General features: G+C 39.7%; 1 protein-coding gene and 8 non-coding genes across 9 annotated transcripts; 1 reads left to right on the top strand and 8 right to left on the bottom strand.

Moving 5' to 3' along the window:
* Positions 1-17: 17 nt before the first annotated feature.
* trnam-cau (transfer RNA methionine (anticodon CAU)) lies at positions 18-89 on the bottom strand. The gene has a single exon. It is a non-coding gene; the product is annotated as a tRNA-Met (tRNA).
* A 403-nt stretch (positions 90-492) lies between these two features.
* On the bottom strand, positions 493-564 carry trnam-cau (transfer RNA methionine (anticodon CAU)). The gene has a single exon. It is a non-coding gene; the product is annotated as a tRNA-Met (tRNA).
* Positions 565-1,013: 449 nt separating this feature from the next.
* On the bottom strand, positions 1,014-1,085 carry trnam-cau (transfer RNA methionine (anticodon CAU)). The gene has a single exon. It is a non-coding gene; the product is annotated as a tRNA-Met (tRNA).
* Positions 1,086-1,091: 6 nt separating this feature from the next.
* On the bottom strand, positions 1,092-1,164 carry trnar-ccu (transfer RNA arginine (anticodon CCU)). Its single transcript has one exon. It is a non-coding gene; the product is annotated as a tRNA-Arg (tRNA).
* A 193-nt stretch (positions 1,165-1,357) lies between these two features.
* On the bottom strand, positions 1,358-1,429 carry trnam-cau (transfer RNA methionine (anticodon CAU)). The gene has a single exon. It is a non-coding gene; the product is annotated as a tRNA-Met (tRNA).
* Positions 1,430-1,968: 539 nt separating this feature from the next.
* trnam-cau (transfer RNA methionine (anticodon CAU)) lies at positions 1,969-2,040 on the bottom strand. Its single transcript has one exon. It is a non-coding gene; the product is annotated as a tRNA-Met (tRNA).
* Positions 2,041-2,046: 6 nt separating this feature from the next.
* Positions 2,047-2,119, bottom strand: trnar-ccu (transfer RNA arginine (anticodon CCU)). Its single transcript has one exon. It is a non-coding gene; the product is annotated as a tRNA-Arg (tRNA).
* Positions 2,120-2,312: 193 nt separating this feature from the next.
* On the bottom strand, positions 2,313-2,384 carry trnam-cau (transfer RNA methionine (anticodon CAU)). The gene has a single exon. It is a non-coding gene; the product is annotated as a tRNA-Met (tRNA).
* Positions 2,385-12,743: 10,359 nt separating this feature from the next.
* On the top strand, positions 12,744-22,915 carry LOC127157846 (HMG domain-containing protein 3). Its single transcript, XM_053825497.1, is given in 16 exon segments — positions 12,744-12,750; positions 13,196-13,300; positions 13,747-13,943; positions 14,022-14,044; positions 14,046-14,158; positions 14,229-14,885; positions 19,363-19,458; positions 19,555-19,655; positions 19,742-19,861; positions 20,119-20,164; positions 20,249-20,332; positions 21,753-21,813; positions 21,930-22,095; positions 22,173-22,434; positions 22,527-22,547; positions 22,653-22,915. Coding segments are annotated over 11 exon segments (1,488 nt in total). The 3' UTR covers positions 20,272-20,332; positions 21,753-21,813; positions 21,930-22,095; positions 22,173-22,434; positions 22,527-22,547; positions 22,653-22,915.
* The last annotated feature ends 1,939 nt before the right edge of the window (positions 22,916-24,854 follow it).

Here is a 24,854-nt window from a genome sequence, read left to right as displayed (position 1 = left end):
TGCAAGTTCAAAATCCTTAGCAGAGGATGGTTTCGATCCATCGACCTCTGGGTTATGGGCCCAGCACGCTTCCGCTGCGCCACTCTGCTGTCTGTTTAGCTGGGGCTGGGACAATCCATTGGCCCCAAAATCCCTGGCTTGAGACACAAACACTCACTCAGACCCAACAAACTTTGTTTTCACAAACGGGCTCTGAACACTTCACTTTTTTTTGGGGCTCTGTCACGTATGCAAGTTCAAAAGCCTTAGCAGAGGATGGTTTGATCCATCGACCTCTGGGTTTTCAGCACTTGCTTGCTGCCACTCTTAATCTTATTCAGCTGGCCGATAAGAGAGGCCACCGGGGCTGACTGTTTTGAGACACAAAACACTCACTCAGACTCTTTTGGATGAATGAATGACCTGAAGGTTTACAGCTTTAGGTTTTCACAAACGGGCTCTGAACACTTCCTTTTTGTTGGGGCTCTGTCACGTATGCAAGTTCAAAAGCCTTAGCAGAGGATGGTTTCGATCCATCGACCTCTGGGTTATGGGCCCAGCACGCTTCCGCTGCGCCACTCTGCTGTCTGTTTAGCTGGGGCTCGATCCCACAATCCATTAGGCCACCGGGGCTGACGTGAGACACAAACACTCACTCAGACTCTTTTGGATGAATGACCCAGCTAACCCAGGTTTACAGCTTTAGGTTTTCACAAACGGGCTCTGAACACTTCACTTTTTCTTGGGGCTCTGTCACGTATGCAAGTTCAAAAGCCTTAGCAGAGGATGGTTTCGATCCATCGACCTCTGGGTTATGGGCCCAGCACACGCTCCGCTGCGCCACTGCTGTCTGTTTAGCTCGATCCCACAATCCATTAGGCCACCAATCCACTGACGTGAGACACAAACACTCACTCAGACTCTTTTGGATGAATGACCCATAACCCAGGTTTACAGCTTTAGGTTTTCACGAACGGGCTCTGAACACTTCCCTTTTTGTTGGGGCTCTGTCACGTATGCAAGTTCAAAAGCCTTAGCAGAGGATGGTTTCGATCCATCGACCTCTGGGTTATGGGCCCAGCACGCTTCCGCTGCGCCACTCTGCTGTCTATCACCCCAGATGGGACTCGAACCCACAATCCCTGGCTTAGGAGGCCAGTGCCTTATCCATTAGGCCACTGGGGCTGATGCAGTTTGCTTGTTGTTATTTCTCAATCTTATTCAGCTGGCCTTTTAAAGAGAGAGACAAACACTCAATTAGACTGTTTTGGATGAATGATAGTTATGAGAAGACTAATTGTCTTTAGGTTTTCACAAACAGGCTCTGAACGCTTCCCTTTTTCTTGGGGCTCTGTCACGTATGCAAGTTCAAAAGCCTTAGCAGAGGATGGTTTCGATCCATCGACCTCTGGGTTATGGGCCCAGCACGCTTCCGCTGCGCCACTCTGCTATCTGTGGGGCCAGGTGGGACACGAATCCAAAATCCCTGGCTTAGGATGGGACTCAAACCCAACAAACCTGTTAGGAGGCCTGTGCCTTATTTATTGGGCCACTGGGTCTGTCGTGGAGTGTTTTACTTGTTGTTAGTTCTTAATCTTATTCAGCTGGCCTTTTAAAGAGATACACAAACACTCACTCAGACTGTTTTGGATGAATGATAGTTATGAGAAGACTAGTTGTCTTTAGGTTTTCACAAACAGGCTCTGAACGCTTTCCTTTTTGTTGGGGCTCTGTCACGTATGCAAGTTCAAAAGCCTTAGCAGAGGATGGTTTCGATCCATCGACCTCTGGGTTATGGGCTCAGCACGCTTCTGCTGCGCCACTCTGCTGTCTGTTTAGTTGGGACTTGATCCCACAATCCAACACTCACTCAGACTCTTTTGGATGAATGACCCATAACCCAGGTTTACAGCTTTAGGTTTTCACGAACGGGCTCTGAACACTTCACTTTTTCTTGGGGCTCTGTCACGTATGCAAGTTCAAAAGCCTTAGCAGAGGATGGTTTCGATCCATCGACCTCTGGGTTATGGGCCCAGCACGCTTCCGCTGCGCCACTCTGCTGTCTATCACCCCAGATGGGACTCGAACCCACAATCCCTGGCTTAGGAGGCCAGTGCCTTATCCATTAGGCCACTGGGGCTGATGCGGTTTGCTTGTTGTTATTTCTCAATCTTATTCAGCTGGCCTTTTAAAGAGAGAGACAAACACTCAATTAGACTGTTTTGGATGAATGATAGTTATGAGAAGACTAGTTGTCTTTAGGTTTTCACAAACAGGCTCTGAACGCTTTCCTTTTTCTTGGGGCTCTGTCACGTATGCAAGTTCAAAAGCCTTAGCAGAGGATGGTTTCGATCCATCGACCTCTGGGTTATGGGCCCAGCACGCTTCCGCTGCGCCACTCTGCTGTCTGTTTAGCTGGGACTCGATCCCACAATCCATTAGGCCACCGGGGCTGACGTGAGACACAAACACTCACTCAGACTCTTTTGGATGAATGACAGCTATGAGGTTTACAGCTTTAGTTTTTAATCGAACGGGCTTCAACACTTCCTTTGGCTTGGGGCTCTGGTATGCAAGTTCAAAAGCCTTAGCAGAGGAACAAACCTGTTAGGGGCCTGTGCCTTATTTGGGGCCACTAGGCTGGTTTTAAAGAGCTGACGCCACTCTGCTATTTTCATGGTTTGCATATGGTGGTGTGTTCTTAATTACAGCTTTCCTAAAATTATGTCCTATTCATAAAATAAGAAATATCCCAATATATCTCCTTGTTTACAGTATCGAAATGTATTACAACATATTGTATTCCAACCCCTGTATCGTGATACGTATCATATCGCCAGATTCTTGGCAATACACAGCCCTAGTTGTCACCTTACAAACAAATATGCTAACAGTTCTTTTTACAAAGGCTTGTTAATAAGGTTTCATACTAGTAAACAACGCTATATTGCCCAATTGAACCATTTTATAATTGATGAACTTTACATATTGGACAGAACTGAATCAACACTGAGCTGTTTTTAACTGAACAAAGATATTTTTGGCAGTTACACTAAGTGAAAAAAAAACAAACAAACAACAACAACAAAAAAAAAACGATATATTCTAGTTACACTTCATTTCAATTTATTTCTAAAGCACATTTAAAATGGCCTTGGCCGACCAAAGTGCTGTACAAGTAAAAAGTTAATATTCTTAAGGTGAATGCATGCCTTGACTCTAGGGGTCAATCAAATAAAAATCAAGTCAAAAATCTTGGTGTGATTCTGGAGTCAGACCTTAGTTTCAGTAGTCATGCCAAAGCAGTAACTAAATCAGCATACTATCATCTCAAAAACATTGTAGGGTGGACTATTGTAATGGTCTCCTCACTGGCCTTCCCAAGAAGACCATTGGACAGCTGCAGCTCGTCCAGAATGCTGCTGCCAGGATTCTGACTAGAACCAGAAAATATGAGCATATCACACCAGTCCTCAGGTCCCTACACTGGCTTCCAGTTATATTTAGAATTGATTTTAAAGTACTTTTACTCATTTATAAATCACTCAATGGCCTAGGACCTAAATACATTGCAGATATGCTCACTGAATATAAACCTAACAGACCTCTCAGATCATTAGGATCGAGTCAGTTAGAAATACCAAGGGTTCACACAAAACAAGGGGAATCCGCTTTTAGTCATTATGCTGCCCGCAGTTGGAATCAGCTTCCAGAAGAGATCAAATGTGCTGAAACATTAGCTACATTTAAATCTAGACTCAAAACTCATCTGTTTAGTTGTGCATTTACTGAATGAGCACTGTGCTACATCCAAACTGATTGCACTGTATAACTATTTATTTTAACTGTCTTATTTATTTTTAACTGTCTTAAATTTATTTTAAATCAGTTTTTAAATCATTTTAAATCAGTTTTTAAATCATTTTAAATCAGTTTTTAAATTCTCTGTATGTATGTATGTGTGTATATATATATATATATCAGAGGTCGACTTAACCAAAAATTGTCCGTCCTGTCCATTTTTTAATCAGTGACAGAAAAATCCAATAGAGTCTGGCTGCAGACATGCACTCTCAGCGGCACATGCGCACTCAGACACATGCACTCTCAGCCGCGCATGCGCACTCAAGACACATGCACTCAGACACGCATGCTCAATTAGAACACATGCACTCGACGTTCATGCTCAATTAGGATACATGCACTCAGACACGCAGCGGCGACAGGAATTATTGTAAGTATATTTATTTAATTTGTACAACTTTAAATTGAAGTAAATTTGTTGTTTTTAATTATTCGGTAAATGTTATTAAAACTATCCTTATATTTATCTGATATGTCACGCATGCACAGGCCCCTCAACGTTATGCACGTGTTTTAAAATGGAGTAGAGGATTCAACGACCACATTATTGGCATTATTGTAATTTTATTTATTTTAAGTGAAAAAAAACAAACAAACAACAACAACAAAAAAAAAACGATATATTCTAGTTACACTTCATTTCAATTTATTTCTAAAGCACATTTAAAATGGCCTTGGCCGACCAAAGTGCTGTACAAGTAAAAAGTTAATATTCTTAAGGTGAATGCATGCCTTGACTCTAGGGGTCAATCAAATAAAAATCAAGTCAAAAATCTTGGTGTGATTCTGGAGTCAGACCTTAGTTTCAGTAGTCATGCCAAAGCAGTAACTAAATCAGCATACTATCATCTCAAAAACATTGTAGGGTGGACTATTGTAATGGTCTCCTCACTGGCCTTCCCAAGAAGACCATTGGACAGCTGCAGCTCGTCCAGAATGCTGCTGCCAGGATTCTGACTAGAACCAGAAAATATGAGCATATCACACCAGTCCTCAGGTCCCTACACTGGCTTCCAGTTATATTTAGAATTGATTTTAAAGTACTTTTACTCATTTATAAATCACTCAATGGCCTAGGACCTAAATACATTGCAGATATGCTCACTGAATATAAACCTAACAGACCTCTCAGATCATTAGGATCGAGTCAGTTAGAAATACCAAGGGTTCACACAAAACAAGGGGAATCCGCTTTTAGTCATTATGCTGCCCGCAGTTGGAATCAGCTTCCAGAAGAGATCAAATGTGCTGAAACATTAGCTACATTTAAATCTAGACTCAAAACTCATCTGTTTAGTTGTGCATTTACTGAATGAGCACTGTGCTACATCCAAACTGATTGCACTGTATAATCCTTATTTATTTTTAACTGTCTTAAATTTATTTTAAATCAGTTTTTAAATCATTTTAAATCAGTTTTTAAATCATTTTAAATCAGTTTTTAAATTCTCTGTATGTATGTATGTATATATATATATATATATATATCAGAGGTCGACTTAACCAAAAATTGTCCGTCCTGTCCATTTTTTAATCAGTGACAGAAAAATCCAATAGAGTCTGGCTGCAGACATGCACTCTCAGCGGCACATGCGCACTCAGACACATGCACTCTCAGCCGCGCATGCGCACTCAAGACACATGCACTCAGACACGCATGCTCAATTAGAACACATGCACTCGACGTTCATGCTCAATTAGGATACATGCACTCAGACACGCAGCGGCGACAGGAATTATTGTAAGTATATTTATTTAATTTGTACAACTTTAAATTGAAGTAAATTTGTTGTTTTTAATTATTCGGTAAATGTTATTAAAACTATCCTTATATTTATCTGATATGTCACGCATGCACAGGCCCCTCAACGTTATGCACGTGTTTTAAAATGGAGTAGAGGATTCAACGACCACATTACTGGCATTATTGTAATTTTATTTATTTCATTCGAACAAGATTAAAGAGATGTGAAAGTGTTGTTTTTATTATAAGGTGAATGTTATCAAAAACTATCCTGATATCTAATATATCACATCTGTGCTAATTGGGTACCTATTCTTCATACGGTAAATTAGTGAAGAACTGTCTAAATTTAATTTTGTATAGGCGGTGAAAAAATTGAGTGTTGTACTGGGCTGTGACGGGGGAAGTTTACAGGTGACCTGCTCTATATAATTGTTTAGACGAGGTGTTACTTAAAGTTATTTAATATGAAGATGGATTCTTAAAAACAACAAAAGTCAACAATGGTTCTTTAAAATGAGACATACACGAAATACAGCTCAAATAAATTAACAAAAATTAAAAGAATATTAAACAATGATTTTCATTTCTGTCTCCTCAATTTATGCTTACAGATGCATCAATCAGTAGTCTCAGAAGGTGTAAAGCACCTGATACCAAAGTGCACAACTTGCTGCACTTTGTATCATTGCCCCCTGCCCTTCTTTGAAGCCAATGACTGAAAATAAAGTCCAGGCTCACTGGGAAGTCCATGTAAAAAATGCAATCATTTTCCAAGGTATGATTAGTGTATTTTAAAATAACAATTTGTCTTTTTGAAGAACTAATATGTATGAGATGCCACTCATGACATATTTCAATCTTACTCTCGCACACACTACCAACTACACTACTTTGTTGCGGTCGCACGCTTAGGTTAGAGTTTGAGCTCAGTCAAGTTGATTTCTTATTGTCCGTTTTTCAATTTAAAATCAAATTTATACACCATCATTTTCGTTTCTTATAACGTGTGAATATACCCCCTGTTGTATTTTACAACTAAAACATCCGGATTACTTTGTTATAATTAGTTTTGTTTTGATTTCCCGAGTTGCTAGCTTATAGCCCGTTAGCAGCACCAGCGTGGTTGCCGCTAATCCTGCTTGCATTGTTTACACACTATTTACACATATTACCATTGTTTACTCACTGTTACTTGCTTTAATGGCGAATTTGTGTCCACCTTTGAGTGCAGGTGAGGACACGTTCGAGCTGCACTCGTTGCAGCTCGAGCTGGAGGCCCTGGAGAAGCAGATTCAGGAGCTGTTGGTGAGGCAGACCGAGCTGAGAGAGCGGAGAGCCGCTCTGGAATCCTCCCGGGTAAGTATACAGCGCGATACTAACACTCTGACCACCTCTACTCCGTGTGCTTCTCTGCACAGGTCGCGATCTGGACGCGATCTTCCCAGATGTCCCAGATGACGCGATCTTCCCAGATGTCCTTCACTCCGGCGCCGGGACACCACGGACCCTGGGTGCAGCAGCAGCGGAAGACGCGAGCCTCGCCCCCTCCGCCGCCTCCGGTCTTCGAGATCTCCACCCGGAACCGCTTCGCTCCCCTCCGCGAGACGGAACGCGACGCTGTGATCGTCGGAGACTCCATTGTCCGGTACGTACGTGCTACTTTAGCTAAAGGTAAAGTCCATACCCACTGTTTTCCTGGTGCTCGCGTTCTCGATGTTTCTGCGCAGATACCCGCAATCCTGAAGGACGGCGAGAGCGTCGGCGCGATCGTCCTGCACGCGGGGGTGAACGACATCAAGCTGCGGCAGACGGAGGTTCTGAAGAGGGACTTCAGCAGCCTGATCGAGACGGTTCGCAGCACGTCGCCCGCGACGAGGATCATCGTGTCAGGACCGCTTCCCACGTATCGACGTGGGCACGAAAGGTTCCGTAGACTTCTTGCTCTAAATGAATGGTTATTGACATGGTGTAAAGAACAGCAACTGCTCTTTGTTAATAATTGGAATCTTTTCTGGGAACGTCCTAGGCTTTTCCGTGCTGATGGCCTGCACCCCAGCAGAGTCGGAGCGGAACTGCTGTCGGACAACATCTCCAGGACACTACGCTCCATTTGACTAGTAAGTACATTCTCAAATGATTGCTATGATGGCTTTTGTTCTGAACGCTTAAATGATAGTACTTGCACTGTCCAATCTATAAAGACTGTGTCTGTTCCTCGAATAGTGAGGTCAAAACATAAATTAAATGCAGGATCTAGAAAAAAATCTGATCGTAATTAAACCAGAAAAAAGCAAAATACACGAACAGAAACCATTTTTTAAGCTTGGGCTCCTAAACATTAGATCACTTGCACCCAAAGCAGTTATTGTGAATGAAATGATCACAGATAATAGTTTTGATGTACTCTGCTTAACCGAAACCTGGCTAAAACCTAATGATTATATTGGTCTAAATGAGTCTACTCCACCAAACTACTATTATAAGCATGAGCCCCGTCAGATTGGGCGTGGTGGTGGTGTTGCTACAATATATAGTGATATTCTCAATGTTACTCAGAAAACAGGATACAGGTTTAATTCATTTGAAATACTTTTGCTTAATGTTACTCTGCCAGATATGCAAAAGAAATCTCTCCTATCTCTTGTTTTAGCTACTGTGTATAGACCGCCAGGGCCATATACAGATTTCCTAAAAGAATTTGCAGAATTCCTTTCAGAACTATTGGTTAATTTTGATAAAGTGCTAATTGTTGGTGATTTTAATATTCACGTTGATAATACAAATGATGCGTTTACTGACCTAATAAACTCTTTTGGAGTCAAGCAAAATGTCACCGGGCCCACTCATCGTTTTAATCATACGCTAGATTTAATTATATCGCATGGAATTGATCTTACTGATATAGATATCGTACCTCAAAGTGATGATGTTTCTGACCATTTCCTTGTATCGTGCATGCTGCGTATCACTGATATTAACTATATGGCTCCGCGTTATCGTCTTGGCAGAACTATTGTTCCAGCCACCAAAGATAGATTTACAAATAACCTGCCTGATTTATCTCAACTGCTCTGTGTACCCCTTAATACACAGGATCTAGACAAAATGACTAGCAATATGGGCACCATCTTCTCCAATACGTTAGAAGCTGTTGCCCCCATCGAATTGAAAAAAGTTAGAGAAAAACGTATTGCGCCATGGTACAACAGTAATACCCATTCCCTCAAGAAAGAAACTCGCAATCTTGAGCGCAAATGGAGAAAAACTAACTTGGAAGTTTTTAGAATTGCATGGAAAAACTGTATGTCCAGATACAGACAGGCCTTAAAAGCTGCTAGGGCTGAGCATTTCCGTGAACTCATCGAAAATAACCAAAACAATCCAAGGTTTTTATTTAGCACAGTGGCTAGATTAACAAATAACCAGACGCCACCTGATCTAAATATTCCTTTACAGTTTAATAGCAATGACTTTATGAATTTCTTCACTGATAAAATAGATAACATCAGAAATACAATAACCAATGTAGATTATACTGCATCTAATATGTCAACTTCTTTCGTCGCACCCAAAGAAAAACTGCAGTACTTTACCGCTATAGGACAGGAAAAGTTAAATAAACTCATCACTGTGTCTAAACCAACAACATGCCTATTAGATCCTGTACCCACTAAATTACTGAAAGAATTGTTACCTGTGGCAGAAGAACCGCTTCTCAATATTATCAACTCATCGTTATCTTTAGGTCACGTCCCTAAACCATTCAAGCTGGCGGTTATTAAGCCTCTTATTAAGAAACCACAACTAGACCCTAGTGAACTGGCAAATTATAGACCCATTTCTAATCTTCCATTTATGTCTAAAATTTTAGAGAAAGTTATATCTGCTCAACTGTGCTCATTCTTGCAAAAAAATTATATCTATGAAGAATTTCAGTCAGGTTTCAGGCCCCACAGCACAGAAACTGCACTTGTTAAAATCACTAATAACTTGCTTCTTGCATCAGACCAAGGCTGCATCTCATTGCTAGTTTTACTTGATCTTAGTGCTGCGTTTGACACTATAGATCATGACATACTAATAGATCGACTACAAAATTATGCAGGTATCCAAGGGCAGGCTTTAAAATGGTTTAGATCCTACCTGTCTGATCGCTACCACTTTGTTTATTTAAATGGGGAGTCATCTCAGTTATCACCAGTAAAGTATGGAGTGCCACAAGGATCTGTTCTAGGTCCTCTACTATTTTCAATATACATGCTGCCCCTTGGTAATATTATTAGAAAACACGGGATTGGTTTCCATTGTTATGCTGATGATACTCAACTATATAGCTCAACAAGACCAGATGACACTTCTGAATTATCGAAGTTAACAGAGTGTGTTAAAAATGTAAAAGATTGGATGACCAACAATTTTCTGCTATTAAATTCAGATAAGACAGAGATATTACTTATTGGACCTAAAAACAATACACAGAATCTTTTGACTTACAATTTACAACTAGACGGATGTACTGTTACTTCCACTACAGTCAAAAGCAGTAACAAACCTTCCTTTTCTTAGTTTGAACAGCAGTTACGCTAATTATGTTACTATTTGTTCTCTGTTTTTGCCATGGGATTGACATCCCATGGTAACTAGGAATTCACAAGCTCCAGTGTGGATCCAGAACACTTAAGAAGAGATGATGCCAACCCCACAGAGGACTTCAGATGATGCCAACCCTGAAAACATACAGCACTACCGAATTCTGCTACTAATTTATAGTGTTCTTTGTCTGTTTGATTACGTCATTAATTGATCTTTACCACACATCTCTACCTTATGTACATCAAGCTACTACTACATATATTGTAAAAATGTCAATTTGGTGTAAAGCTGCTTTGCAACGATATGTATCGTGAAAAGCGCTATACAAATAAATTTGAATTGAATTGAAAATCATTCACACTTGCACTATCAGACTGTCATTCTCACACTTGCACTATCACACTCTCATTCACACACGCACTATCACACTCTCATTCACACACGCACTATCACACTCTCATTCACACTTGCACTATATCAAACTCTCATTCACACACACACTATCTCACTGTCATTCACACTTGCACTATCAAACTCTCATTCTCACACTTGCACTATCAAACTCTCATTCACACACACGCACTATCACACTGTCATTCACACTTGCACTATCACACTCTCATTCACACACGCACTATCACACTCTCATTCACACATGCACTATCACACTCTCATTCACACTTGCACTATCACACTCTCATTCACACACACGCACTATCACGCTGTCATTCTCACATTCTCCATGCATGTCCACACCCATGCCAGCATCTGCTCCATGCAAGTCCACACCCGTGCCAGCATCTGCTCCATGCAAGTCCACGCCTGTGCCAGCATCTGTATCTGCTCCATGCACGTCCTTGCCTGTTCCAACCCCTGCATCGGCTCCATGCACATCCTTGCCTGTGCCAGCACCTGCATCGGCTCCCTGTAAATCGGCATCGGCTCCATGCACGTCCACACCTGTGCCAGCATCTGTATCAACTCCTTGTAAATCCACACCTGCACTAGATCTGTGTAAACCTACACCTTCACAGTCTTCATTTACTGCCTCTAAAAATCATAAAAGGAGTAAATGCCCACACTGTTCAGTGGTTATACTAAAGAAAAACCTGAACATGCACATTCAACGGAAACAAACTGACCACTCAAAAGATATAACAATGCAGTCACATCTGTCTAGTGTGTGCATTGACATATCAAATGGAGTGTCAGCTGTTCAGAGGAGTGGCCATGGGTTTTCTGTGCCAGTGCATGCTCAAAAAAAGACTTGGGGCAAACATCATCAAGTTAGGTGCGAGTTACAGGAGTGCTGGCAATACCAGCAGCTTGCTTACAGGAGTGGACACACTTTTAGTCTATGTGAACACCTCCGTTCACTGGACTATTGTTGTGACATGGTTTTTGAGGAGCAGCTGGATCCTAGTCTTCTTGATGAGATGATCAAGCTCAAATTCTTTGGAGAAGCCAAGAAGGCAGTCTGTCTGAAGAGACAGAAAGGAGCACAGACAGCACATGTATCGTTTTCAGTGTTAGTTGCTTTAGGTGACTCTCACACGCAGATCACTCTTTCTATACATGAGCCTATGATCCATCACTACAGCCGTCTTGAAAGAGTTATGGTCACATACAATTCAGCTGCTGGAACTTGGCATTGCCCCTGTGCAAAGCCCCGGATGTCCTGCCCTCACAAAAACATTGCTAAATGGCACTTGTTTCAAACTAATAAACAGTTGTTTTTCTCAGAGAAACCATCTAAAGCAATTGACTCCACAGTTCCACAGCTCTCAGAAGACCTCACCTGTGCTCCCCAGTTTGACCTGCACCGCACTGTGAAGTATATTTACTCCAAGAAGAAAATTCCATCTACTCCTTTACAAGAAGTAGCCCAACCAAAAACATCACCTGTGTTTCCATCAAGTTTCCTTCCTGTGGAGAGCAGCTGTATGATGTGTGATGGAAATACAGCACTTGAAACGCCGGTATTAATAACAAGAAATGCCAAAATTGTCACCATGACTGGAGTCATTAATGGTAATTTTACATAAATGAGAATATAATTATTTGAGAATTACAGACATGTGCTTGACGTGTACAACTGTTATTTAATATTTGCCCATTTGTAGCAGTCTCAACTTACACTCGAAGATGCTCAGGGTGTCGCATGATCTACAGATATCAGGAATGGCGTGATGGGCTCCACAATTTTAACGACTTCATTCTTCTGAGTCTTGAACTTTGTCTATATCTTAGACAAAGTTTACAGGTTTGTTTGTATCATTGTGTTAAATGATATTCAAAAATGAATATGGTTTCAGTAAGCAATTCATAAACACTCTCCATTCCACTCTCAATCTTTATCTGTTCCATTTTTCCGTCTCCAGGGCTATTGATACTTTGGAGAGCCTTCGCGGAGTGAAAAACCCAAACCGAGACACTGTACTCCATGCTTACTGTCATTTTGAGGCCTTAACAGACATTGATTACACATATTCTTGTGTAAACTGTGGTTACCACCCCCCCTGTGGTAATTATGGATTTGCATAAGAAAGGTGTTTTCAGCATGGCAGGTAAGAGTGAATTTTTTTTCTTTTAAGTCTGTGTAACACAATTTAGTGAATTGTTTCTGAACACGATAACTTACAAAACCGCTCCGTTACCTCATTTAAATTAAGCTGTTAGAGGAAGCATCCATTCAGGTTGTAGCAGTATTTGACAGTTAGGAGAGACAGCAGCTTTCCCGTGAGTGAGCATAGTTTCAGTGCCTATGGTGGATATGCCCGGCAGCATTTCAGAGCAGAGAATGCTGCTTTTTTTTTTTTTTTTTTAATTCTGATAATTCTGATATTCTTATTTTATTTAGTTGACAGGTTTTTTTATCATTCAAATTTGGCTGGGTTGTTAATAACACGTTTCTGCTGTGTCAAACTCAGAACACATATTTCATATTACTTTACACAAACTTATGTTTTTAAAACCGAAAAGGGAGTTTATTATATTTTTTTTTCAATACAGTGAGTGACCTGAAAGAGCCACCATCAGAGTTTAAAGGGGAAGTAAACATTGAGGAGTTTTGGCAGTCAGTGGATCTGGAGATGATTGCACGTGGTTTTGTTCCCAGTAAGTAATTAAATGCAGGTACATTGCCTTTTTATTTTTTTTAATACATGCTTGCTCAATGTTCCTTTAAGGAAAGTAATTTCACTCTGTGGCCATCTTTGAAAAACCTCTTTTAGGAATGCACTGGAAGCTCCTGTCTCTTTAAATGGGGAAACGTCAAGTTCTCCAAAACTGTTCGCTAATCTTACAATTAAATGTTATATTTGAAATCATCAATGAAAGCAACTTTCTCAAACGATGTTTCTTTTGCTTAAATAGCATTCAAAAAAGCTTATTCTTAGACCAGTGTGCATGCACCGTCCTAAGTGCATGTCTCAGAGCGATGCCCCCCCAACACACACACAGACACACGTTCTTGGGTATTCTGTAGTCTTTTGTTTATTTGATATTGATATGATCAGATTACTTGTAAATGTTTTTTTTCCTCTTTAATTTTTTCCCCTCAGGCCGAACAAAAAATCCATTTTTGGTGGACCCAAGTTATGAAAAGTGGGCACCATGGATTGGGGAAAAAACAAGGATTGGTAACACGGTACTCAATACTGAGTATGAAAAAGTTGCCTCTGCAAAAGTTACATCGCCCGACGCTCAAGTTCTCAATGTGTCAGAGGATCGTCTTGTGGACGAGTTAATGAAACAGAAGGTTAAAACCTTGGAAATAATTAAAACACTTTTTCATTTAAGCCAATATGATTCTGATCATGAACCATTTACATAATAGGTTGGTGTTGTCAGAAAGCTGTGCCTGCAATGTGGACTCCAAAGGATCTCGTATGGACCTGATATTGAGATTAAGATCAGAGATGCAGAACAGGCATTCGTACGACAAAATTTTCCAGAAAATCTGGGGGGCATCAGGTGAGATAGACTGGTTTAATGTTAAAAATTATTTTCACTTGTTCTCTTCATTTTTATTTTTTTTTTTCAGGTGGGTGGTCAGTTGTCCTGTGCCCGCATGGTGTGGTCTACAGTCTGAAGTTTAATTTGAGGGCGGAGAGTCCAAGAGATTTTGTGGACCTGCTTTTGTCATGGCAACACTTACCTAATGTGACCATATATGACTTTGCTCGAGGCTTGGCCACACATGCCAATTTCCGCGTACCCTCGTCTCTTCCATTTCAACCCTATGAAGGAAGACTGGCAGACTCAACACTTGAGAATATCAACAAAGCAAAGCAGGGAAAGCTCAAAGTATCTCTTCCTTGGTTGATTGAGAAGATCGATAATCCGAGCTCAGAATGCCATCCAATCACTGGATCGTCCAAACACTATGTTTTGTACGACAAATTGCATGAATCCAACACAAAAGACCCAAAGGATGTTCTCAGAAAAATCAGTCTGGTGCCAGAACTACAAGGTGGGCTGAACAGCCAAATTGCAGAGCAATTTTTTGCAGACCTGAGAAAAAACAACTACTTTCTCAATAATATGGCTCCTTCGACCCACATTTTCATTATGCGAAACATTATCCACCACAAAAACACATCGGCAAACCAGAAGCTGTTGGAGGGACAGCTACAGCGTGGTCACATACCTCACAGCATTGAAAATGTGGTCCTATCTGACTTTGGACAAGCTATTTTGAGTGTGTATCCATTCTGTATTTCTGTTAGTTCTAATCAAGTCAAGTCAACTCAAGTCACCTTTATTTATATACCGCCTTTAACAATACAGAATTGTGACAAGGCGGCTGTACATTATTAAATAGGAAACAGTACATCAAGGCAAACCAAAGGCAACATTAAACACTCACATTATAGGTAAAGGTAGTTAATCAAAAACAATAAAATAAAATGCAATATTGTGTTAAGAGAAAGTGTCCCCAACTAAGCAAGCCAGAGGCGACAGCGGCAAGGAACCAAAACTCCATCGGTGACAAATGGAGAAAAAAACCTTGGGAGAAACCAGGCTCAGTCGGGGGGCCAGTTCTCCTCTGGCCAAAGTTCCCGTGGTCTTGTGCCGACAGCCGTCTAGGTGATGTGGTCTTTAATGTGGATCCGTCTCTGGGGCTCATCTAGTTGATGTGGACTCCGCTGACATTCAGGGCTGTAGAGGTCGTCTCTAGGTGCTGATCCACCGTCTGGGCTGGGTTCAGACTGGATCCGGGGGACTGCAGTGACCATCTGATCTGGATACAGACTGGATCTGGTGGTTAATGTGACCTCGGAATAAGAGAGAAACAGACTAATATTAGCGTAGATGCCATTCTTCTGACGATGCACCGAGTACATCGGGTGTTATGGGAAGTGTTCCCGGTTCCGGTTGACCTAATTAGTGCAGCCTAACAATCAAGTCAAGTCAAGTCACTTTTATTTATATACCGCCTTTAACAATACAGAATTGTGACAAGGCGGCTGTACAGTATTAAATAGGAAACAGTACATCAAGGCAAACCAAAGGCAACATTAAACACTCACATTATAGGTAAAGGTAGTTAATCAAAAACAATAAAATAAAATGCAATATTGTGTTAAGAGAAAGTGTCCCCAACTAAGCAAGCCAGAGGCGACAGCGGCAAGGAACCAAAACTCCATCGGTGACAAATGGAGAAAAAAACCTTGGGAGAAACCAGGCTCAGTCGGGGGGCCAGTTCTCCTCTGGCCAAAGTTCCCGTGGTCTTGTGCCGACAGCCGTCTAGGTGATGTGGTCTTTAATGTGGATCCGTCTCTGGGGCTCATCTAGTTGATGTGGACTCCGCTGACATTCAGGGCTGTAGAGGTCGTCTCTAGGTGCTGATCCACCATCTGGGCTGGGTTCGGACTGGATCCGGGGGACTGCAGTGACCATCTGATCTGGATACGGACTGGATCTGGTGGTTAATGTGACCTCGGAATAAGAGAGAAACAGACTAATATTAGCGTAGATGCCATTCTTCTGACGATGCACCGAGTACATCGGGTGTTATGGGAAGTGTTCCCGGTTCCGGTTGACCTAATTAGTGCAGCCTAACAATCCTTTAACGGATTTGAATTATAAGAATGTGGATTTGTTATGTGTAAGCAAGGTTAAAGAGATGGGTCTTTAATCTAGATTTAAACTGACAGAGTGTGTCTGCGTCCCGAACATTGTAGGGTAGATTGTTCCAGAGTTTGGGTGCTAAATAAGAAAAAGATCTGCCGCCCGCGGTTGATTTTGATATTCTCGGTATTATCAAATTGCCAGAGTTTTGAGAACGCAGCGGACGTGAGGGACTATAATGCGATAAGAGCTCACTCAGGTACTGGGGAGCTAAACCATTCAGGGCTTTATAAGTAATTAGCAAGATTTTAAAATCTATACGATGTTTAATAGGGAGCCAGTGCAGTGTAGACAGAACCGGGCTAATATGATCATACTTTTTGGTTCTAGTAAGAACTCTAGCTGCTGCATTTTGGACCAGCTGGAGTTTGTTTATTAAGCGAGCAGAACAACCACCCAATAAAGCATTACAATAATCTAACCGTGAGGTCATAAACGCATGAATTAATGTTTCAGCATTTGACATTGATAGCATAGGTCGTAGTTTAGATATATTTTTGAGATGGAAAAATGCAGTTTTGCAAATACTAGAGATGTAGTTTTCAAAGGAAAGATTACCATCAAATAGCACACCTAGGTTCCTAACTGATGACGAAGAATTGACAGAACAGCCATCAAGTATTAGACAGTGTTTTAGGTTATTACACGCTGAGGTTTTAGGCCCAATAACTAACACCTCTGTTTTTTCAGAATTTAGCAGTAAGAAATTACTTGTCATCCAATTTTTTAACTCAACTACACAATCCATTAGTTTTTCAAATTGGTACGTTTCGCCAGGCCGCGAAGAAATATAGAGCTGGGTATCATCAGCATAGCAGTGAAAGCTGACACCATATTTCCTGATGATATCACCCAAGGGTAACATGTAAAGCGTAAAGAGTAACGGCCCTATCCTTTAACGGATTTGAGTAACGGCCCAGTAACGGCCCAATCCTTTAACGGATTTGAATTATAAGAATGTGGATTTGTTATGTGTAAGCAAGGTTAAAGAGATGGGTCTTTAATCTAGATTTAAACTGACAGAGTGTGTCTGCGTCCCGAACATTGTAGGGTAGATTGTTCCAGAGTTTGGGTGCTAAATAAGAAAAAGATCTGCCGCCCGCGGTTGATTTTGATATTCTCGGTATTATCAAATTGCCAGAGTTTTGAGAACGCAGCGGACGTGAGGGACTATAATGCGATAAGAGCTCACTCAGGTACTGGGGAGCTAAACCATTCAGGGCTTTATAAGTAATTAGCAAGATTTTAAAATCTATACGATGTTTAATAGGGAGCCAGTGCAGTGTAGACAGAACCGGGCTAATATGATCATACTTTTTGGTTCTAGTAAGAACTCTAGCTGCTGCATTTTGGACCAGCTGGAGTTTGTTTATTAAGCGAGCAGAACAACCACCCAATAAAGCATTACAATAATCTAACCGTGAGGTCATAAACACATGAATTAATGTTTCAGCATTTGACATTGATAGCATAGGTCGTAGTTTAGATATATTTTTGAGATGGAAAAATGCAGTTTTGCAAATACTAGAGATGTGGTTTTCAAAGGAAAGATTACCATCAAATAGCACACCTAGGTTCCTAACTGATGACGAAGAATTGACAGAACAGCCATCAAGTATTAGACAGTGTTTTAGGTTATTACACGCTGAGGTTTTAGGCCCAATAACTAACACCTCTGTTTTTTCAGAATTTAGCAGTAAGAAATTACTTGTCATCCAATTTTTTAACTCAACTACACAATCCATTAGTTTTTCAAATTGGTACGTTTCGCCAGGCCGCGAAGAAATATAGAGCTGGGTATCATCAGCATAGCAGTGAAAGCTAACACCATATTTCCTGATGATATCACCCAAGGGTAACATGTAAAGCGTAAAGAGTAACGGCCCTAGTACTGAGCCTTGTGGTACTCCATACTGCACTTGAGATCGATATGATACCTCATCATTTACTGCCACGAATTGATAGCGGTCAGATAGATACGATTTGAACCATGCCAATGCATTACCACTAATGCCAACATAATTCTCAAGTCTATTCAAGAGAATGTTGTGGTCAACAGTATCAAACGCAGCACTAAGATCCAGTAGCACTAACAGAGAGATACAACCACGATCGGATGATAAGAGTAGATCATTTGTAACTCTAATAAGAGCAGTCTCAGTACTATGGTACGGTCTAAAACCTGACTGAAAATCCTCACAGATATCATATTTCTGTAGGAAGGAAGATAACTGTGAGGATACAACCTTTTCTAATATCTTTGACAGAAATAGGAGATTCGAGATAGGTCTGTAATTAGTTAATTCGTTGGGGTCAAGTTGTGGTTTTTTAATTAGAGGCTTAATAGCAGCCAGTTTGAAGGTTTTGGGGACATATCCTAATGACAGTGATGAATTAATAATATTTAGCAGAGGATCTATGAGATCTGGAAGCATCTCTTTTAGTAGCCTAGATGGAATAGGGTCTAGCATACAAGTTGTTGGTTTAGATGATTTAACAAGTTTATACAATTCTTCCTGACCTATAGTAGAGAATGAGTTGAATTGTTCCCCAGGAGATCTATAGCGCACTATCTGATGCAACACTGTAATTGACGGCTGCATAGTGACAATTTTGTCTCTAATTGTATCGATCTTAGAAGTAAAGTAGTTCATAAAGTCATTACTGCTATGCTGATGGGCATAGTCAGTGCCTGTTGGTTCTTTATTTTTTGTTAACTTAGCCACTGTATTGAATAAATACCTAGGGTTATGTTTGTTTTCTTCTAAAAGAGTCGAAAAGTAGTCAGATCTGGCCGATTTTAACGCTTTTCTGTACGATAGGGTACATTCCCGCCAAGCAGTACGAAAAACCTCTAATTTTGTTTTCCTCCAGCTGCGCTCCATTTTCCGGGCTGCTCTCTTTAGGGCGCGAGTGTGCTCGTTATACCACGGGGTCGGACTAAATACCACGGGGTCGGACTAATCACTGCTATTGATAATAAATTTGCAGATCTAATCTTGTTTTTTTGTCATCTTCTGTCTTCTGTCTTCTGTCTTTCTCAGCCCCACATTCCACTGACAAGCAAATTTCTGGCTTGGAGTTGGAACCTGAACATGAGTCAGCATTGAAAGATTCACAACATGCAGCTGAGGACATTGGTAAGGAGTCTTTTTTTTTTCTTTCTTTCTTTCTTTCTTTTACTTCTTTTGTTTCTTGCTAATTCTTGCTAAATTTGTTTATCTTAAAATATGCAGAAGTGTGTGGACCTCAATGCGAAGAAGTCACAAACTGCAAAAACATTACTGCCTGCAGAACATCATGGTCTTTATCATACCATTCAGCTCAGAAAGAACTGGTTAGTTTCACAAGATGAACAATACAACAATTCTGCAGTTAAGTTTTTGTTTAACTTTGGGTTTCCAAATATTGCAAATTTATTAGCTCAACTACATACTGGACATAGAAAGGCCTGGGAATGAGCTGATTGTTAGAACAGCAACAGCGTGCCTGACCCGTGCTGATTTTTGGACCTTGGGCTTAAACAGAGACATGGAGTCTACCGTAAGATATTGATTGGTTTTACATTTATGATAATATTTTTTTAAATGTATTGTTACAAGTGTTTCCTCAATTTAATTACATGGTCTATCTGAATGCTTGATTCTGATTGGCTGGCAGGTGTTGCACGGTTAGCTGTGCATCAAATGGTTTTAATACTTTGTGTCAGGTGGTTCTTTGCCTCCACATTGTGCATTTAAAATCGCTTAATGCACAGCTAGCCATGTATTATCTCTTACATGTAATATCTGTTTCTCTAGATTGGAAATGGTTGCTTTCAACTGATTGACAGAATTGCAGTCAAAGGTACTTTATAATCTATCGAAGTTGTCTAATTGTCAAATTAAGATTAGCCAGATTTTTTCTTATTCTACACACAATATTCTGCAGGAAAAGGACATTCATATTGTTGACCTGTATACTGTACCAACATGGCTACCCCCAAACAACTGCGATCCAATGTTATCTATACCTGTAAGTATGCACTTTCCCATTCCCAGTTATGCTCATATATCATATATTTTGACTTAGAATCTTTCATCACTGCTCTAGGATGATGCTCACTTAAAAGATGCAGTGGTGATTCCCATATGGACACCAGGACACCAGCTGTGTGTACGTAATGAAAACCTTATGATTTAGAAAGTTACAGATTACAGTAGTCAACATTTGAAGTGGATCAAAAAAAGTTAAATCAAAGCTGTCCTAAGACAAGAACGGGTATTTGATGAAAGGTTTTGACAGACTTCAAATGTTGACTACTGTATAGCATTTTGATAATTGTATGAAAACATTGTCATATTTACTTTAAATGCAGTAATATGCATGTTAATAGAGTTTCAGTATAAGTTTGATTTTAATGAATTTTTTCAGGTTTTGAAACCAGCACAGAGAGGGATTCTCTATCTAGATTCTAAATGTGCTGAGACACCACATGGATTTGGTGCCCAGACATACAAGTCACTGTTGAGGTCTTTAGATAAAATCATTAAATGCAGGTTCTGTTGTTTAGACATGGTCACGTTCTTATGACCTTTCTCTGTTCAAGTTTACTCATTAAGTTAATCTGTTCAATTGTTGTTGTTTTTTTTTTTTTTTTTGTATGTTGCATAGAAGCTGTTCTTATTTTCTATTATAAAGCAGGTTTCTCAGACCTTTTGCATCAGGACCCCTCTTTTTTTCATTTTAAAGGTACAGATGACAGAAAAAAATTGTAATTCACTCAGCACCATCACATTCAAATTCATATAATTGATTTTCGTAGGTGTTACAGAACTATTTTTGTCATCTCTGGTGTGTCATTTGTAAGCTTCTGATAGTGGTCTGAGAACTCTGTAGATCGAGGGTGTCAAAACTCAGTTCCGACCCTGCTCCAATACACAAACCATGTAGTTTTCAAATAAGCCAGAAGGATGTGATTAGCTGGATCAGATGTGTTTAATTAGGTTTGAAGCTAAACACTGTAGAACTTTTGCCCTCCAGGAACTGAGTTTTTCACCCCTGCTGTTGTTATTGATTCTGCTGTTGAGAGCTGGTCTTTTTTTGACCAGTCTCTCTTCTGCAAGTTGATTATAAATTGAGAGTTCAGTTTTTGCTTGAGCTTGAAAGTTTCTTTCTTTTGTGAGCATTTCTAGAGCAGATTTCTCATACCGGGGTTCTCAGTGTTATTTTGTTGTAAAGCAAAAATTAAACAGTTTTCAAAGATTATAGATGTCTGGTCTACCTGAAACAGACCCCAATTTGAGAGACACTGTTGTAGATATTGATGTATGCGAAAAGGTTGTTTTTCTGCAAATATGTATGCAAGTAATAACCTTGCGCATACATAAGCATGTACAGCCTTACATTTTGACAGCAATTATTATAATGTATTTGTCCTTTGCATTCTTGACAGGGACATTGCATATAGGATAATTCCCAAAACATGGACTGAAAAAACAGGCCTTGATTTACAGGTTGGCTATCTAAATCTAATCTATCATCTATCTAAATCTCATCTGTCATCTATCATCTATCTAAATCTAATCTATGTATGAAATTGTGCTTATTCTCTCCTTTTATTATATTTAAGGGTTTTCCAGGACAACCATATGGAAATGACTGTGGTGTATTTATGTTGATGGTAAGATGTACAATATGTTTGTGGTTAATTTGTGTTTTTCCCCTAACACATACTTGTCTTTCAATTATAGTCTGCATTGTACATAGTTCTGGATGCCCCATTTGACTACACAATTGTAAGTATTATTATAGTTTTCAATAACATTGAGACTGTGTAACTTCCAAAGGGCATTAACATTTATGTTTTGAGCAGCTGGACATGGCAGAGCTGAGGAAATGGTGGTGCGTCATGTTAATGGAGAATTTCGGACTGGAACGGTAAATAATTTTTTTTTTTGGCTTTTAAATGTATAAAGCTTTCATGAGAGAGAGGGATTATGTAACATGTTCAATCACTATTTTCCAGACATGGGAAATTGTTTGCCCATTATACTGAGGAGTCCAAAGCCTTCATGAGAGGTGATCAGCAGCCTGTATTTAGGTTGCGAAAAAGGAGGTTTGAAGAAATCTCTCAGGTAAAAGCACATACTGGGGAATTATAAGGTTAAAAATGGCATGTTTTCATAACAAACTAAGTAAACTTGTGCTTTATTTTTCCCACTAACAGGAAGAGCCTTTTCACGTACAGGTCACTTGTACATATTACTTTGTAGCTCCTTAGGAAAAGTACCAGTTATCTTAAAAAGGTAGTACTGAAGGTAATGGGCTCAAACTCAAAATTCATGTTTTCTAGGTAGATGAAACCAGTCTCACCCTCGAGTTTGCACCGGAAAAGCTGGTGGTTCAGTCTCCACGAAAAGTAGGTGTTGTTAGAGGGATTGCAGCCATTGTTCAGCATATTTGTATATATCCTCTTTTGCATTGTTGTTTCTTAGGTGCGTGTCATGTCGGATCTTAAGACTGCTAGTCAGTGGTGCATGGAGAACTCGGGAGATCTTCTTGGCTCAATTCAGCTTCCTCGTATATTGTGCATGGAAGATGAAGAAGCTGCTGAGGCCTTGGACCGGTTCTTCAGTGCAGAGTTCATCAAGGATGATCTTGTAGAGCCACTAATATTTGTTTTTGAATTTATGCAAGACATGCATAAGTTTTTAGAGCATGTGGTGGACAACTTGAATCTGAGAATCTTTAGTCGAACACAAAATTGAAGAAATTGAACAGTTGGCCATTTTTTTTTATGTAATGATTTTATATTATAATAGTATAATCAATAATCTTTATTTTATCTATGTATTAAAATGGTTGACAACAGCAACTTTACATTTTTCACAATGCCATGTTGTTATTTACTAAAGTTAACAATCACCAACGACTGTGTGTTGAATTGTTTTCCTGGTGTGTTTTGAAAGCATATTAACACTTGAATGTGACAGCAGCAGACTTAGACTTTTAATCTAAGATCTAATAACTCATTATAACATTTTAAATATACAGTAGTCAACATTTGAAGTGGATTAAAAAAGTTAATCAAAGTTGTCCTAAGACAACAAGTATTGTTTTGGTTTTAGGATAAATTTGATGAAAGATTTTGATCCACTTCTAATGTTTACTTTATATATACACATACACATAAATTTCTCATTCTGTAATGAAGGAATATAAACTGTTAATCAAAGATTTAATAATTCATAATGCAATTTTTATATACAGTAGTCAACACTTGAAGTGAATCAAAACCTTTAATCAAAGTTGTCCTAAATCCAAAACAATACTCATTTTTGTCTTACATGACAACTTTAACTTGTTTGATCCACTTCAAATGTTGCATACTGCATAATGTTTAAGTTTTATATAATTGTCTTAAGTCAAATTTTTTTTTAAGCTGGAGGAATATGTGTATAAGAAAAAGTTAATCTGACATTATTAGAGTAGATTGAATGTTTATTATTAGTGTTTGTACTAGCATTTTATATAAATCCGGGCCATGACCAGAAACAACAGTCTTTGCTCTTTAAAAAACAGGATTTTCCAGTCCACCTTAACAGGAAGGTAATTTATTTCGTGCTTTTAGTTTATAAACAGCAGCTTGACGTGCTTCTGCCTTCGACCTACTGCAAAGAGAGCATGCGTGAACCTGAGCGTATAATTGCGCATGCGCGGCTGAGAGTGCATCGTGTCCGCAACCAGACCCTTCTCTAAAAATCTGAAGTCCGTCGGACACTTTGACAGATTACACTGAGGATGATCTAATGTAATTGTAATTCGGACCCCGAAATATTTTGCTATGTATGTATATATATATATATATATATATATATATATATATATATACATATATATAGTAGTCAACATTTGAAGTGGATCAAAAAAAGTTCATCAAAGTTGTCCTAAGACGAGAACAGGTATTCTTTTTGGTTTTAGGATAAATTTAATGAAAGGTTTTGATCCACTTCAAATGTTGACTACTGTATATATATATACTTCTCTCTCCATAGGTGGAGGTAATTTCATGACTTACCAATTGACAACGTAACTGCGATGTCGCGTGCCCGTAATAATATTAACCATCAAATTACCAACTCACCACATCGTCAGTACGTCCTCCAAACGGCGTAATATTACCTAGTATTGATCTGCTTTTCTACAACAGACTAAGTCGTCTGTGTGAATTTAGCGTGCATTGCATTCAGCTAATAAAAGAAAAATGCTGCAATTCTCTGGTGTTATTTTTGAGCAGTCTTCACTTATATCTTAACTTCTCAAAATACAGTCCGCTTTAGATTGGTTTTAACCACTGCACAAAAAAATAATGCAATCTTTACCTAATTTTGATTAGGTGGACAAGGCAGTTATTTGGGTGGGCTCAGCCCATCCCTGCCCATGCCTGGCGCCTGCCCTGATTGTATGTGTGTTCACTATGTGAGTGTATACTGTATGTTAATTTATCAAGTCTTTTTTAACCATGCAGTGCACATTTTGGCGCTGTTACACTCCT

This window comes from Labeo rohita, unplaced genomic scaffold, assembly GCF_022985175.1.
Source record: "Labeo rohita strain BAU-BD-2019 unplaced genomic scaffold, IGBB_LRoh.1.0 scaffold_122, whole genome shotgun sequence".
Classification (NCBI taxonomy): domain Eukaryota; kingdom Metazoa; phylum Chordata; class Actinopteri; order Cypriniformes; family Cyprinidae; genus Labeo; species Labeo rohita.
Note: the sequence above shows the minus strand (reverse complement) of the source record. Positions and strands in the feature narration are given on the sequence as shown.